The following is an 18,183-nucleotide window of genomic DNA, read 5'->3' on the forward strand; positions in this document are numbered from 1 at the left end:
ATGAATGTTCGGCTTCAGCAATGGGTTTCAAATCTCTCAGCCATGGAAACCTTCTTCAAGTACTGTGAGAACATCTAAAATGCAAACTAGGTGGAGGCGTAGCTGTTCTGGCTCAGGTAGTAGGGAGCCCAGAACCCCATCTGCTTCTCCCAAGCAGTGGGCCATGAGCAGTTTTTGGAACTTGGGGAGCTCATCTGACAGCCATTGAAAGAGATCATTTCTAAGCAGATGAATATTGAAATGTACCTAAAATATTTACTGTGCCCATTGTTAAGATGTCTATGATTTATTTTAAACTACTTTAGCATAGACAGTGTAATGTTTTATATGTGCAGATTGGTTTAAACTACTACTCTGGGGACCCCTTGCTCTAATTGTGAGTTCACCCTCCTGGGGTGGGTGGATGGTAAAATATCACTGAGACCACATTCCCAAGATCGCTATTTCAGGTGCTTCTGTTAGCCATATCTCCACCAACACTTGAGGCTTTGGTGTTTGAATAAATGTCAAAAAATAGGCAAAATAATGGAATGAGCATTAGAAATGGCTTTTACAGATGAAATTAGAAGAGGTTAAGATATGTAGATTGCTTAAAATACTTTAGAGACAATCCCCACCCTGCTGAACAGAATGTAAGAATCTGATTGATACCTGTAGCTCGCATCTTCAAAGATGGGGTTCAAGGAGTGATCCCCAAACAGGCCTGTCTCCAGCCATTGATAATGAGGATTTCCAGCTGGCTACTGCCAACTAAGGGCAACAGAATCACCACCTGCCACGAGTGAACCTTTTATGCCAGGCGGCAGTCACTTGGAACACTTAAAGGGACAAGAGCTAAGACTTCCTCAAGCTCACAGACAAGACTGTTTGAACAGTTTTATGCTTGCTTGCTAATGAATGTGTGTTTAACAAATGTCTGTATGTGTGGCAGAATTGGATTTGAGACTACCTGTCATCTTAATCAGGTGGCAAGGTTGTGGGACAGTAACCACTCTCCTGCCACGTCCACCACAAACTACCTTATGCCCCCAAAAAACCCCAAGATTCAGCCTAGTCATCACAACACCTACATCCTCACAACAAACTTATGAGGTTCGGACTATCAACTCCATTTTACTGATGAAGAAGAAACAGCCTCAAAGAGATTGGATGATTTGTTCAAGGACACACAAACAGTTCCAGGAAAAGCCAGGATTCTAAATGGAAGCTGCCTGACCTTAGGGACAGACCTCTCACTCTATCAAACCCAAAGAGCTCTTTTCACTTGACCAAAGTTAGTTCTGGTCACTCTAAAATTCTCTAAACTAGCTCTAAAATCACAGACTTACACTTTCAGAATGGCCTTGGGAAGAGGCACACAAAATGGATAATTTCAGAATAGGTATCCAAGAAAAGCCACATTGAAAAATGAACCATTAACTCACTGATTTGATGCTTTTTCATCTTTAAGGCATCACTTAAGAAACCATAAATGGAAATGGATTTTTTGACAGCAAATATTGACAGGATCCAAGGCAGCCAAAGAACATGTCAAGTATCCAGTCATTAATGTGTACTCCTTAAGGAAGCATCAGAGGAGTGTTTGTTGTAAATGATTAGAGACGATTCATTAATATAATTGTAGGATGGTGATATCTGAGTGACAAATTATAGACTAAATTATAGCCATAAGAAAAACCCCTTATAACTTAAATTTGATAGAAATATATAGACCTATAGCTCTGTTTTCATTCCATCGGCCAGAGAATTGTGTGATAGTCTTGTCTCTCACTGACTTGCTCTGTTCGAATGCAAGTAAAATACCTTCCCAATGACTCAATTTTTCTATCTGCAAATTGGGCATGGTATTTGCTACTCAAAATAGATTTGCAATATGAGCTACATTTTTATGAAAGAATAAACACAAAAAAGTCTAACATTGATGATCTGGAGTTGATATAAGGTTGGACTTCCTTCTCTATAGAGAGTCTGTGTAAATGTATCAGATTCAGGCTTTTGTATTTTTCCTTTGTAACACATTCCCTTGCATTTCTTTTCCCTCCTTGAGGTTTATTCATCTGAGATATTTTAAAATATGCCCCAAAGGGAACCAAAATTTTGCCACCCTGAAGCTGCCTTTCGGGGATGTTGATTTTAAGCCATTTATTAAGAATCTAGACTCAGTACAGCCAATTATTTTTATTACAGATCTATGCATTTTTATAATCTTAAGAAACATCAGGAAGAACCTTCGACCCTCTCCCTTCCTGCTCAAGAGATTCAGATGGAAAGGCCTACTCCAGGAAGGGAATCTTAGGATGTTGACTTAGCCTAATTTGAATTAAGTATGGTAAATAAGAGGGCTTCAGGTGGGTGCCTGCTAGCTAGATACCCACTGTGTCCCATTGTTTCTGAGTTGCCTAGCAAGAAGTTGCCTGCCAAGTATATTCCCCTCTTCCTCAACTACCTGTAAATCGCCCATTCTCACTTCTGAAATTTAATACCTTATCCACCCCTTTTCTCCTTTGTCCAAAATGTCATGTGAACCTAATTTTGCCTCACTATCTTTGGAATTTTCCTGCTTATGTGAATTTTCCATGCACATGTATTAAAATTTGATTTTCTCCTGTTAATCTGTCTCCTTTAATTTGATTATTAGCTCAACTAGAAGAATTTAGAAGGTGGGAAGAAAAGTATTAATTTTTTAGCCTCCCTGACAGAGCAAACCCAGTGCGTCATTTTCTCAGGCTATAATTTGTTATATCCTCAAAGTTAGGAATGGAAAAAAATCTACGAGATCATCTTTTGCCAGAACAGGATACAGTTCCCCGATAATAGACCTATCTGATGTGAAATGAACACTACACTTGATCTCACCAGGTGAAGAAAAGCAGAAAGAATTCCCTGTAAGTTAATTCCACTACTCCCTTCATTATTTGTATTGTTCTCTTGCTTGGCTCCAGGCTTCTAAGCCCGAGAATTCTGGAAACGATATTCCCTCCACAGCTACTCCAGTGCGATTTACAATGGAATGACATCTTCTCTCCCCAGGGGGTTGGATTCTTACTGCTGCCAGCCACTGGATACTGACAATCCCAACCCACTTTGCTTTTCACAGCCATTGTTCTCTTATCTCCCCCTCCTTTGTAGTACTCCCCGCCCAGTCTCCCCTTTTAGTGCTGAGGCTTTTGGAGTTTCCTCCCTTTGCATATTTGTTTCAGACGACCTCCCACTGGTTCTATCTTTAGTTTTCAAAGGTTCCCAGCAGCTCCTGCCGGAACCTATAGCCTCCCCCATTGCCATTTTCCCATGCTTGGGCAGGGGAAACCCTATAGGGGTTTCCCCTGCCCAATGCAGTATTGGGCAGTATTTCCTTATGCGCTTTACCAGTCTTAAAGCCCTAGTCCTTTTCTGAATGGAGCAGGATATGACATTTTGAGATTTCTAGCATCTTTCATAGAAGACTTTCAGAAAGAAGCGTGTTTTCTCAATAGCTGTTTAGAAAATGAGATTATTTGTATTAGCCTAAATTGAGAGAGACAGATGCGTGCACACACACACCAACTAAAATATAGCCCAACCTATTTTAAAATCAAATTCTATATCACTAGAATGTATAACTTGTCTTTAGAGATTCTTGAAATGTGGAATGGATTCAGAACACAACACTTTCCAACTCAACTTGAGAAACTCCCACTCAGCTGCTGCTCTTCGCCCATGGTGTTTCATACTGAAAGGTTTTCTTTCTTTTTTGTCTGTTTTTGACACTTTTTGTTCTCTTCAATAATTTCCTGAATGACTCAACAGTAGCCTCATCATCCAGGGAAAAGCAGACTTCAAGAATGTACCATACAACTATTAAGATAATATGTACAATTGGTTGGGGGCGGGTTATATTTCTGAAGTACTCCTGAATGTCAGCCTCAAAAAATGACATCTTTTAGCCAGTATATGACTGCTTGCCTCACCCTGGTTGGAGCAGTAAAGATCACCAGCAGGCGGTAGCATTGAACCCTTACAGTCAGACTGCTACATTCAAGTTCTGGCTATCCTTTAAAGAATCCAGCCTTAGAAATCATAAACAATGAATCATAGGGATTTACCTAAGAAAGAAACAGTAGATCCACAGGTCAAAGAAAAGGCCTTAACTCTACATTACAACAAGTGGCAAAGGAAAGCTTATTTTTTATGTTTTAAATATAAATAAAATATTAAAGGAAAGTATGTATCATTCTTTTTACCTTTTTTTTTATGGTGACATTGGTTAATGAAATCCAATAAGTTTCAGCTGTACACTTTAACAGTAAGGCACATATATTCTTTTTAGCTTTAATCAATGTATTTGATTAACTGAGCAACCATGGGTGGTGATAGTCAATTCCTTTGTACCAAGGATTGTTGTGTATCTGGAATCTTTTTTAAACTGGAAATCCTAGACAGGAAACACTTAAGAGTCTCTAAAACCTGTGTCTAAATATTTTTGTCAGGCTGTTTTCTTCTTCCCTGGAGACTTTCTGCTCTGGGGAATGGAGAGTGGAAGAGCAATAATAATAACAACGGCTGGGGAAGGGAAAGAAATACTGAAAATCGAGGCATCGATATTCTGTTCTACGTGTGGATTGGGTAACAACGGAAAACTTCCCACAGTAAGAAGCTGCACACTCACTAATGACGCAGAGCTCATAGAATCTTTCCTTTAAAACGTATGATAAAGGAGATAGTTTAGTTTCACAAGCAGCTCGATTAAGTCAATTGAGCAGAGAGGTGGGAATTCAGTTGCCATGGTCAGTTGTACTTCGAGACCACATTTGTCACTGAGTCACTTTGTTCTTTTCACTCCTAGCCAACTTACGTTTAAGATGAGACACTCTTTCTGAATGTTGGTTGAACCCTTTAAAAAGGAGGACCCAGCATCCATAAAATGGTAATTGTCCCGTAAGTAGCCTTAGTACATATGATTGATTACCCTTTAGATGGTCTGCACTGACTCCTCCATCCTCACTCTCTGTGCCAGAGCACGGATGGCAAGTAATGAGGCTAGACAGTGTCTCCGGGCGGTTCCAAATGTGGGCTTTGGGATCACATAACTTGAGTTTGGGTCCTGACTCTCCTACTTAACAGCTGTGTGCTTCTCCAAACCTTTCATTAAAATCAATGGAAATCCCATTACACTGTGCCAAGTGCATAGTAAACCCTGAAGAAACTGTAACTATTATTATCACCCTAATAATAAACCTTGGACATTACTCTCAGGAAGTTCAGACTATTAGAAGCTTGACAGAGGTTTAGAGGTCATTTAATGAAACACCCTCCCTTTGCAGATCACAAGGACCAGGGGGATGAAGTCGCAGAGCAGAGATAAGACTAGGGCATAGGACTCTTTTCCATTCAACCATGAAGCTCTCAGACCTCATGGGCAAGGACAAATAATACTCAGCTTATTTTGGTCAATGGTAGTGAGAAAGGACCAGTGACAACCCTGAAGACATTAGCTTTGTGTGGGCTGAAGCCTTGGGGAGGCCCGTGGTGGTCTCCAAAGGGGTTGTGTTCAGGGAGAAGAAGGACAGGCAGGTGCTGCCAGGGGCCAATGTTACTTGGTCTCATTAGAGAGACTCACAGAGCAGATCGCTGATGGGATTAGATTTCCCTGCAGCTCTAGCTTTCCCCACCTGTCATGTCAAATTCTTTCATCTGAAGGGATCAGACCCACTGTGCCTAGTGTGTTGATGTTACCTTGGTTGCAACTTTATTCCCATCAACAATGGGATTTAATAAGCAGCCTGGAGAGTATAGAACCAGAGTCCAGCAAACGACAGCCCATGGGCCAAATCCAACCTAACCACCTGTTTCTGTAACTAAAGTTTTATTGGCACACAGCCATACTCATTCATTTATGTATTGCCTATGGCTGCTTTTGTGCTATAACAGCAGAATTGAGTAGTTGGAGTAGAGACCCCATGATCTGTAAACCCAAAACGTTTACTGTCTGATCCTTTACAGAAAAGGTTTGCCAACATCTGGTATAGAGCCTTATCAGCTGCTTAGGAGACCATGGCCCTGTCTAGCCTATGGAAGGATCAACTGACTCCTTCAGGATATTTTTATGCCCCTGGCATAAATGAGATTTCATTAATACAACTGAAAAGAAATGTAGACTTATATAGATTCCCCTTATAATTCAAAAGTCATCTCTTCTTCTATGTGGCTATGAAAGACAACTGTCCATCTCCTCTAAGAGTGGGTCTAGTTCTGGCTGCCCTCTTATTCTGAGGCATGGAGGAGATGGAATCAGTTGAAGAGAAAGCAAGGCCATTCCATGCATTACTTGGATAGTTAAAAGAGCCATCTGTTAAAGAATTTGTGTGCTATAAACCAGGTACTTGCCATACATTGTTTTGTTTATTCATTATAACAATCCTATTAAGTAGGATGGTTGTCCCCATTTTACAGAAGGGTAAACTAAGGGTGAACAAAAGTCACAGAGTGGTGAGGCAGAGATTTGTAACTGTTTGGCTCCATGTTGTCTGCACATAGGTACAGTAATTCAACTACCTAAATGCCTGACTGTTAGGAGGATGATTGACAGTAGCTAAGATTCGTTCAATCCAGACAAAATAGAGATCTGAGTCATTATGTCTAGAAGTTTGCACTGCAAAATACTAACTGCAAGATACTCATGAAAAAGGTTCAATATGTTTAGAAAACATTGCATACGTTACCACCTTCTTGAGAATGTACAAAGCCATAGCAAGTTGTGGGCTCTGAGAAATTCCACAGTAAAGATCTTATTCAACTTTGTTTAACATAGTGTTTCCTAAACACTTTATCGCTGAATCCTTTAATTAACAACATCCCATAAAACTAGTATTCCAAGAGACACACTTTGGGAACTTTTGAACTAGGTGATGAGGATAATGATGATTGATGATAACGGCTAATAGTTATTAAACAGTTACGGTGAGCCAGGCACTGTCCTAAGAATTTACATATATTAATTCATTTAACATTCACAGCAAACCTATGAGATCGGTACTGTTATTAATTCCTCACTTGACAGATGAGGAAACCGAGGCACAAAGAGGATAAACAACTTGCCCAAAGTCGCACAGCTAGTGAGTCCTGGAGTCTATGAGCTCCTCAAACACAGCGATCAGGTATCAATTCATCTTTGCACGGTTTCCACTTAGCATGGTACCTGGCACAAAGTATGTACCTAGTAAATGACAGTTGAACTGAACTGGAGATAAGATCCTAATAAAAAGGAGAAACAACTAAAGTGTGTTGAATAGAACATTTAAAATCTTTAAGTGGTATTTATACAACCAGGGCACTCCCTCATCAATTGGGGTTTCTATTTGTTCCAAGTAAGATTGTATCCTAGATAACGGTCATATTATAAGCCATTTTGTATAGTGTAACCATTTTCATATTTTATTTATTTGATTTAACCCTACTTTAGGTTAATGCAGAGATGATACAAAAATATCTGAAAGTGAAGATCCTATTTAGCCACAAGAAATAATATTTCACTTGAAGGTGCATTAAATTGGGCTTTTCGTGAGGTATAAAACATATTGAAAGAGGCAAAACCACATCCATAAGGAACCACTGTATTGCCTTTGTTGGTAGAGTGGATGGATTTTTTTTTTAAAGTAGTATAATAACAGCTATTGATAATAGTCAATAGCAACTTTTTAAATATTATAGACCTAAAATTATCAAGGTCAAATTTAATAGATAAAACACTGGTGAATTTTTAGTATAGATTTGAGGGAAGTGCTAGGGAAGAAAAATCAACACACTTTCAGCTTTAAAAGGAAGAGAAGCAAAATCAGCCTGAGATGACTGTTTTTGTGCCCTGCAAAATAAAAAGGAAATTTATATTTAGCACTTCAGGAACTTCAAATGCAGTGATTAAATGGCATTATTTCCCATCACTCAATGCATTTAATAACAGTTTACACTTAATGAGGGCTTACTCTGCTATTTTAAGCTTCTTGTAGGAATAGCCCTGAGAAGTGAGTGGTATTATCCCCATTTTACAGATGTGGAAAAGGAGGTAGAGAGTTAAAACAGGTAAAATCGTTTTTCCATATTCCCACATCAGTACAAAATGGATTAAGGATTCAACCTCCAATAATCTGGCTTCAGAGTTCATGCCATTAACAGCTCTGCTGGATAAAGAGAAGGTTCAAAGGCTAAAGGAGGCCCCCAGGTCTGGGAGGCAAAATAAATTCCACTACCAATGTCAGTGTATGTCAGAGACTCACTAGGCAGACACCAGATGGCCAAATGTGTCAATGCGGAGTTAATCCTTTCCAATAGGTTCTTCCTTGGTGGTTTGTTCTATGACAGGTTTCCAGAGGTTGAGCATCTTGCCACTTAAGAAGTTCGTCCATTTAAGGCTATGCATTAGTCATGACGGGTAAAGATCTGTTCCTCCACCCACCTCTACCACCAGTGTGTGCCAGGATTTCTAACCCCACAACCTGGCCTCACATATGCCCCACCTCCCCCAAATACCAGTGACTCACTAACAAATATATTTATGCTGTGATGGTGCATCAGATGCAAAATATTCAGGAACTGTTGCATGCTCCACAGTACTCAGAAAAGTCCAGGAAAAAAATGTTTAAAAGTTTCTTTGGAGAAAGCACAGATGCCTCCATGTTGATGGAAAGGAAAAGTGGAATTTTACAACAAAGCATTGTGGCCAGTATTCCAGTGTGGGAACCATTCGAGAGTTAAACACAGAGCCTTTAAGAGAAATAACAAATTGAGTAAAAAAAATATTGAAAGTTATCTTCATAATTATATTTGTGCTCCAAAATGCCTACTTCCCTTTCCCTTGTTTTGTGAGTGGCATGTGTCAGTTGAAACAACTAAAGAATTTGTTTGCTTGGTGGGCTCCATGAGACATAATAGCATAAGTACTTTAAAAGATAAATACCTAAGCCTTGGGAAGAATGCTTGACAAGAAAAATATATTATTTACAGAAAGATGTATTTTAAACAGATGGCTCAACAAACTCAATTGGATGTAAAAATGGAAATTGAATTTTTAAATTCCTATCAATGAGCATATCAAAAACTTACACATCAAAAAACATACACACTACACATTTATAGAAGATCATTTAATTCTAATTCATACACTTTGATTGTCTTACAATTCAGCATAATTAAACAAAAATAGCTTCTCCCTTCTCAGTTGTACCTTACCAGTCTTATATCTTTTCTCAATTGTGCCTTAAGTGAGTCTTTCTTTTCTTTTTGAAGGTAATCATCAGTTATGGGCGAACGATCTCAAAAAGTCTGATTTATTAAGCAAACAAGCCAGAAGTCGTAGAGCTGATGCTAAAACATAAATATACCTACTTACCTGGATGGCTCTGACATTAGAAACGGGCTGTTTCGACATATTCACGCGGTCTTATCCCTAAAAAGGCAAGTAAGAAACTGTTAGAGATGGTGGCATTCAGATTCTCGGTCTTGATAAATTAGAACTTAACTCATGATTCAACTGGGCAGTCACCCCTTTCAGGGGCCATATATTCTTTCAGTCTCAGTTTCCAAAGTTACTTAGCGACTCTCCTTCCTAATGCCTCGGGGACAGGGAACACTAGAGCGCAGGATAAATCATTCAGGAGGAGAAATGCTGAGATGCCTCGCCTCTGATGCTAATGATAGGCCATCAGAAACTTGAAAGGCGCTATCATCTCCTTCCCTGCCCTCCTGCCCTGCTGCCAAGAGCAGCAAAACAAAGAGGCTGTGGGAATAAAACACCTTTGTTTGGGACCTCAGAAGCTTTCCGCTTGAAACTGAACTTTTGATCTGAATTAGTTGTTGCCAGGGCTGCGCGTCAGTCCATTGAGAGCGCCTCCTCTCTGTTGAACACTCCAAAAGAAATAGCCAATACCTCATTCTTACTACTGTGATGCTGCCTGCTCACTGTGCACGTGTCTGTTCTACCCAGAGACCTGAGTGGCGCTATGAGGAAGTAGGCCACATCTCCTCCCTGTGTGTCCACAGCCCAGGCTCTATAAACCAGGCAGCTGGCAGGCCTCGCCTTTCTTTTTCTCTTTGAATGAAACAGTCCCAGCAGGCAAATAGGACTTAACATGACCATGTCAGATCCCCAAGATGTAGCAGTGCTTCCTTCCCAAAGGACTTTTGCTTTCTTTCAGCTCGTGAGACGAGACTTACAGCAGGGCGACTATGGTTTACCGGAGGGGCAGGGGACAGCCCAGCTCTGTATCACTGTTGTTATAGCTTGGCCTATTAAATGTCAACAGGACTGAGTGAAAAAGTTAAAAACTCGGTGAATTAAAAACATGCTGCTTTTTAAACCCAAACTATAAAATGGGTTGGCTGACGTTCCTAGATTGATTGGCGTAAGTGTACGTGTTAACCGGTGAGGAAACGAACGCAGAGAACAGTGTTGGCATTTGATGCAAGTGCTTTGTAACCTGGACTGTGTCACTCAACATCTGTAGGTCTATTTCCTCTTCCTTAAATTTTACCTGCTTCACAGGTTGTGTAAGAATCAAAATGACATGTTCCTGAAAATGCCTTGTGAACTGTAAAGCATGATACAAATATTGTTTTATTGCCATTGCCCATAGCTAGTGACTTTTTAGTACTACTGTATACTGATCTACAGCTTTAGGTAGAAAGTAAGAGTTGATATAGTGATGTCCCTTAACACTTTGGAGATAAAACATGTGAGAACTCTGTGAGAACTTACTTTTTTTTTTTTTGGAGGTCTTCAAAGTCTTAGGTTCTATTATATGAAGTTAAACCGTTACATAATTTTTTCCAATCTGTGTAATTAGTATATGCAACTATATAGTCTTTGGAGTCACAAGCATGAAAAAAAATGGGATATTTTTTGTTTCACCTGAATGTTTGGTAATATAGAGATACAGCCTCCGTGCATAAGGGTCAGGTAGAATTATTTTTAATATGGCTAAAAGGTTAAAAATCAACACCAAATTGAACAATCAGGAATGCATTTTGCTCTTTGATGTTCCACGTAGGTTGCTGTCTTTCCTGCAGTGTCAAAGAATCAATGAAGGATTTTTAATTTTTGTATCTAGGACACACAGCTCAATTTCAAAAGGAAAAGCTTGGTAGTTTAATTTTTAATGTTTCTATTCCTCAAAAGCTATTATGCAAAGCAATAATTCACACAGGACTTTAAATATCTCAGCATATAGTATTCTTTATGTGGGTACAACTAAAGTTTAATTAATATGTCACTTGGGAACTTTAAAAAATTTATTGTACATTGATTTGAAACATGGGAATTAGGAATTTCTTTATGTTATTAAAATAGTAGGCTGAAATGTAAAAAAAAAAATCAGACAGTGAATGACTGTTATTTATACTGAATTGAATTTTTTAAAATTAAGCTGATTTTGTTTTGTTTTGTTTTTTCAGTGAACTACTGTGTCACTTTGTATTCTGTGGACCTCTAAGCCTAACAGATAGATATTCCTTGGGCCTTGTCTCCTGTATAGCTTTGGTATAATCTCATTTACACACAAATTCCTTCTTAACATATATGTCAATCTGCGAACATCTCTAGAAAGTTGGTCAGATCCCAACTTTCATTCCTTGCAAACAGGCTATAGATAATGTTTGTGTAAATCAGTTCTGCGGCCGTTCCTGCTGTCCTCATTATTCTCAAAGAAATCAGGGCAAAGCACACTGATGATTAAAAATAGACAGTGTTCCCTGGCTGTTTCCCCAGCCCGGCGCTCACCTCCGTTAGGGATGCAGAGCGTAGAATGCACTTTCCTTCTTTATCTGCCGCCTCATCCCGGGACCAAAAACGAAAGCTATGCCTTAGATGCACAACGCCACTCACACTGCTTTTCTTCCAGAGAGGTACCCTTTAAAGCATTCTATTACTGTGTCTCCTGGTTCTGGCTAAAATTTGTAAACATGGAAAGGTTGGCAAGGCATATGTAGATGTTTACAAAGTCTATAGTATAATGGAAGTGCTTGCCAGTTTAGCACAGCTGAGTTTTCCTGGCAGTTCTGCAAGTCACTGGGGACCTTTAATGGTCTATATACTGAGTCATGTACAATGTACCTCTGCTGGTTTTTCATTGGGTAGCACGTAATATCTGACTTCTTTCACTTACTAAAATTTTGTCAACATTAATATCACTAATTTAATAAGAGGGGATTCAGAGGAAAATAAATCAATATTTGCAGAGAAGGGGTTTTGTTCTTTTTAAAGGTCAATTAAATGGCTAAACCTCAATCTCAAAGGGAATTATCTACGGTCTTGCAGCTAAAAATAATTCCCGAGAAGGGTGTAGAAAGATGGTCAGCTGTCTGAACTAACTCCTTATTCACTCTGCCTGAAATACGCGAGAGGGAAGAGGCACGCAGCGTCCCCACATATCAGAACCTGGTGCCCACGAAGAGACAGGAGTGTCGCCGTCTACCCTGCTGGGTATGGGGAAAACTGTGACTAAAGTGGGGCTTTTGAAAAGATGGCTCTGGAGTATTCATCGATCTATACATTGATAGAACTTTGTCATTGTGGCCAAGCCTGGCGCTTAGGGAAAGAAGAAAAGGGTTTTAAACTTGAACTGTGTTAACAACTCTGGCAATAATTTACAGTTAGGTAAATCAAAGATCTAGCATTATAGCTTTTCTCTGCCCCAAGTTCTCTTGATAATTTCTAGACTTATAGCCTGAGTCAGTCTGCAGCTGACTGACTGTAACCCTGGCCATTAGAGTCAAAAGGACATAGTATTCACAGTCACAGTAACCATATATGGATCATTGAAATTAACATCTTTATCAATACAAACTACTTTTAATTCAATATTCTTTCAACCTCCTCCCACCACACACACAATTTCTAAAACAGAAGCAATATCACCCATGAATGGTGAATTTACAAGGACGATATGCCCACTGGTAACAAGCTTATAAAGTTATAAGTAGTCACTTTAAGTTAGGTACCAAGGAAATTTCCTTCAGAAAGCCCAGTTGCCAGGTCTGGGTCCTTCCGCTTACCTGCTTTGTGTATTTGTTTACTGCCAAAGGAAAGTCCCAGGCAGCCAGGTGCAAGAATGCACGGCTCCTCAGAAGGTGAAAGGGATGTCCAGTGTCCTCTGAGCAGTGATCTCAATTCCGATGCTTTGCATGTGGCTGAAATAGCTCAAGTGCTCGGTGCCTCACCCAGGATTGAGAGCTGCTCCCGGCTCAGGGCTGGAGGGGAACTCGGTTTAAGGCTAAGTGTTAAAGAGAATTCCTGTCATAGCTCACAGTTGTTCTTCCTAAATATAGAGTTTGATACAAGCCATACGCTGGCTGCCTCCAAAAGGCTTGACCGTGCTGAAAGCAGGGCTCAAATGTCAGCCGGAAGGTGGCTACGGAATCTTACTGCCCTCCTAATCTTCCAGAAGATACTTGGCTGCATTTTCTCACGTATTCTGAGGAGGCACAGTGAAGTTTGAAAAGTAGGGAAAGTTTCTATCTTTAGCTTTATTACCTGGAGGCAAGAAGATGAGGAGTGTTTAATAAAAATAGGAGAGAAGTGGCTCAGCATCTGAGCTTTTCAGCAAGGGCACAGACAAGAAGGAGCGTTTAAGTCCTAGCTTGGTCACCTAGGACTTGTTAAAGTTATTTTATAATCAGAACTCAATAAATGGTCACCAAGTGATGATAATTATATTACATTGAACTATAAGACATCACCCTTTTTGTAGGTCAAAAATGGTCACAGATCAACTGATTCATGTGGTTCCAGGGCCCAGAGTCCTTGCTCTCTCTGCTCTACCTCCTCTACTCGTGGCAATGACTTTGACCCCAGAGCACAGGAGACAATAGAACAAAACGAAACAAAGAGGAAATGTCAATTTTAAGTATGACAAAAACTGAGACCAGGTATGAGGCAAAACACTTTTTAAAGAGAACACTGTCAAATCCTAAGGCACATGCTCATTATTATTTTTTTTGGTGGGGGGGGCGGGTTGTGGCTCATTATTTTTAACACTAAACTTTTTTTTTTTTTACTTCTGCAGTCTCTGAAATTACCTGTACATAGAACTTCCCTTTAGTAGAAGGATTAAACAGAGTGGACACACTTAGAATTATTCCACTGGATGAAAGTGACTCCATGTCAAAGTCCCTGACTTCGTGGTCAGTCACTGAGCTATCACCAGCAACCCCCTCCTACCAGTCATCTCGTTATGTGAGGGAAAGCTCCAATTCCTGTGAGCCCTGAAGTCAGGTTTCTGTTCCCTGAAGCTGAATGCATTCCACATGAAAGCAATTGGCTTGTTTTCAGGTAAAAAGAAAACCAACTTTCTGATAGTTTAAGAGGTCAGCAAATATAATTGTGGTTCATCTCAGTCTGGGGTTCACCATTAAGTTCTATTCATGTGCTGCTTAAAAAAGTGTGTCTTTAAAATTCAGCTTAGACATCACTAAAGTGAGTTATTTATACACTGGGGAAGAAAATATAATGAGGACCTTAATATCTCTCCTGATCTTTGGCTACTCCTATGTGTTCAGACGACAGGTGACATCACTCCATGCACGAACAACAAAAATGAGCCCTTTCTGACCCCTTGCCCTGTGGCCAGCCCACAAACATCCCAAGTTTCTACTAAATGCCAGCAACGAACTATCCTCACAGTCACTGGGGAGAAAACGGTGAGTAAGCCTGCTCCTGTCCTCAGAGCTTACAATGGGGGGATGTGGCAGACAAAACTAAGTAAACAAATAAGATAATTATAAATCTTGTTAAGTGATATGAAAACACAGAAACAAAAAGCCCGAGGGCTGGCTGAAGAAGCATCTTCCCAAGAAGAGCTGAGTTTATAAGAGGGTCTGTGTGGCCAGGGGAGGAGGAACAGGGAGAATGGAGGCCACCTGACAGCCTGCCTCAACTTTCTAAGGGTCTTGAAGAGAGAATCAGGTGTGGATATCAGTGAAGTGCTGAAAGTACTATCCAGCAGTGTTGAGGGTCCAGCCGAGGTGAGAAACTTCACTGCCTCAGAGATTGCTGTTCTGACAACATAGTGACTGCTTTCCTGGGGTGTTGGTTCTAAAGAACATGTCTTCAGTTGGGTTCCCCCAGAAGTTGATCTTGAAATGAGATTTGTGTACAAGTGATTTATTAAGAAAGTGTTTCCAGGAAAAAACTGGGAAACAAAGGTGCGATCTCAAGTCCCACAGAAAGTATCTTTGGTCTGATCCCACAGGAGAGCTGTGGAGTATAAGTTATGCCATAGAGTTGTTCCAGTCCAGAGAAAGGAGTGGAGCTATCATACTCCTGTACTCGTCCATCATTGGTTAAGGGCTGCCTGGGGGAAAGAATTCCCAGGGCTTCTGGCTCTCCTTACCAGCTGGAAAGGCATACTCCAGAGCACTAGGGCAGGCCTCCAAAACAGAGCTAAGGTGTTGGAAGTGAATGCCCATTGAAGCCAGGAGCGGACAACAAACAGGGAAAGGGGATCTGAGGGAATCTGGGCCGAGTTTGGTTATCATTTGCCTCAACACATAATGATGACATAATGCGTCATCATCTCGTCCATTATGTCATACAGGCCTCAGCAAAGTTGTTCTGAACTACACTGGCATCTTGTTTCTAAACAGCCTAATTGATTTGAAACGATCTTATAAAGTTCTAGTGCAATGTTGAGCACTTCAGTTTCTTATTAGTCATTTTGTAATGAGTGTTGAAATGGACTATTTTTGCAGGATTTTGGCAGCCTATAAATGTATTCGGAGTTACATTTTCCTTCATTGTCACATGAGACCTCTATAACTGGCTCTTTTTCAAAAATGAGGTAACTCTAGTCCCTTTGGTGACACACAGTAGAAGGGGGAGGGTCCTCCTCCAGGGTCTGAAGCAGTAACAGTAGCCACCTGGCACAGGCACCAGAGATCCGGAATGTTACAGAAATACCACTGTGGCCTCTATGCTCTTGAACAGAATTTTTCCCCAACTAGAATTTTACCCAAGGTCAGGATCTGTAAAACGAGGGAGTCACAATTGTATCACATACTAGGCAGGGCAATTTCTCCAGTTTCTTTTCCCTCCTACCCTGAAAAGTTGTTTTTGTTTTTGTTTTTGTTTTTGTTTTTGTTTAACTAAACTAGATCTAGGAACATAAATGAGACAATAAACTTGTACACAGCTGGGTTCTCCTTGAGAGAAAGAAGGAATAAAATCCTAACGTACAGCATGTCACAGAGGTAATGCTGTGTGTGTTCAGCACACTGTCTCTTCTTCCTGGCACACAGGAGACTATTTTTCAGGCTCACTCACAATTGGATCAAGGCTAAGTTGTGACTAAGTTCTAGCCAATAGGATGTGGGCCCAATTACTATAAGCCGGTGCTACTCAAAATGTGGTCCATGCACCAGTGCCCATTTGCAAACTGTTTGTTACCAGTCTGCAATGAGCTGATACAGAAATTTTAAAGTAAGCAATTAAGGATTTTTATAGTAATTTGACATTGCCACTACATCTAAGCAGCATTTCCTTTTTCTAGTAATTCATTTTTGTTGCATTTTTATAAAAGCATTAGACTGTGATGGACTAACATTTTTAAAATATTTTTTTCATTATTCAGTTACAGTTGACATACAATATATTAGTTTCAGGTGTACAACATAGTGATTACACATTTATATAACTTACAAAGTGATTACTCCAATAAATCTAGTACCCATCTGATACCGTAACGCAGGAGCCCCAGGCCTGGAACTTGCACCCGGACTTCGGTTATTCTGAAAAAAAAAATACCCACCAGGAGGGCCAGAGCGGTGAGAAATGCTGTTTATTATTCACGAGGCAGGGAAGCTTCAGCAGCGGCCTGTCAGAGCTCAGGAAAAGGCATCAGGCCAACCTCACTGGGGGAGCTGCTGCCTTCTCAGATGGATTGGAGCAAGATGTGCTGTTTAGTTCCAGAAGCAGATAGGGTCCATGAGAACGACAGACCAGCCGCCTTCTCGAGCGGAGCGAGCAGATAAGGTCCACAGGAGCAGCAGAAAACGTCCTTGGGAGCAGGCCCTGCCCAGAGCTCTTTGTGCACTGCCTTCCTTATAGCCATAAGGAGCACTTCTGTTTCTTACTACCCATCTGTCTTCTGAGTATGTGGAGGGTCTATGTTCTGGGTTAACCCTATAGATATCATACATAGTTATTATAATGGTATTGACTATATTTCCCACACTCTACATCTCCATGACTATTTTGTAACTACCAATTTGTACTTTTTAATCTCTTCACCTTTTTCACCCATGCTCCCAAACCCCCTCCAATCTGGCAACCATCAAAATGTTGTCTGTATCTATGAGTTTGTTTGTTTTATTTGTTTATTTTGTTTTTAGATTCCATATATAAGTGAAATCATATGGAATTCGTCTTTCTCTGTCTGACTTATCTCACTTAGCATAACACCCTCTACATCCATCCAAGTTGTTGAAGATGGCAAGATTTCATTCTTTCTGCGGCTGAGTAATATTCCATTGTATATATGTACCACTTCTTGTTTATCCATTCATCTATTAATGAATACTTAGGTTGCTTCCATATCTTGGCTATTGTAAATAATGCAATGAACATATGGATTCACATGTCCTTTCAAATTAGTTTTGGGTTTGTTTAGATAAATACCCAGAAGTCTGATTACTTGGTCCTTCTTTGTCTCTTATCACAGCCTTTGTTTTAAAGCCTATTTTGTCTAGTGTAAGGATTAGTAACCCAGGTTATTTTTTTTTGTTTCCATTTTCATGAAATATCTTTTTCTATTCCTTTACCTTCAGTGTGTGTGTGTCTTTCAATCTGAAGTGAGTCTCTCGTAGGCAGCATATGTAGGGGTCTTATTTTCTTATCCATTCAGCCACCCTATCTTTTGATTGGAGCACTTAGTTTTTTTTTTTCATTTGAGGTATTTGCTGATAGATATGTAGTTATTGCCATTCTTTATTCATATTTTGATACGTATTCTTCTTCTTAAAGTAGTCCCTCCAATATTTCCTATAATACTGGTTTGATGGCGATGAACTCATTTAGCTTTTTCTTATCTGGGAAGCTCTTTATTTGTTCCTTCAATTCTAAATGAAAGCTTTGCTGGGTAGAGTAATCTTGGTTGTAGGTCATGGCTTTTCATCAGTTTGAATATTCTGAAAAAAGCCCTTCTGTCCTGCAAAGTACAGATT

General features: G+C 40.0%; 1 protein-coding gene across 1 annotated transcript in view; it reads right to left on the reverse strand.

Annotated features, from left to right (window-relative positions):
* The window catches only part of SMPX (small muscle protein, X-linked), a 48,997-nt gene extending 35,565 nt beyond the window's left edge, over positions 1 to 13,432 (reverse strand). The window contains exons 1-2 of the mRNA XM_011378439.1: positions 13,021 to 13,432; positions 9,362 to 9,418 (exon numbers count right to left, since the gene is read on the reverse strand). Of these exons, the coding sequence (XP_011376741.1) occupies positions 9,362 to 9,400 (39 nt within the window). The 5' untranslated portion in view covers positions 9,401 to 9,418; positions 13,021 to 13,432. The remainder of the gene's footprint in view (positions 1 to 9,361; positions 9,419 to 13,020) is intronic.
* Between the last annotated feature and the right edge of the window lie 4,751 nt (positions 13,433 to 18,183).

The sequence above is a fragment of the Pteropus vampyrus genome, unplaced genomic scaffold, assembly GCF_000151845.1.
Source record: "Pteropus vampyrus isolate Shadow unplaced genomic scaffold, Pvam_2.0 Scaffold339, whole genome shotgun sequence".
Lineage (NCBI taxonomy): Eukaryota > Metazoa > Chordata > Mammalia > Chiroptera > Pteropodidae > Pteropus > Pteropus vampyrus.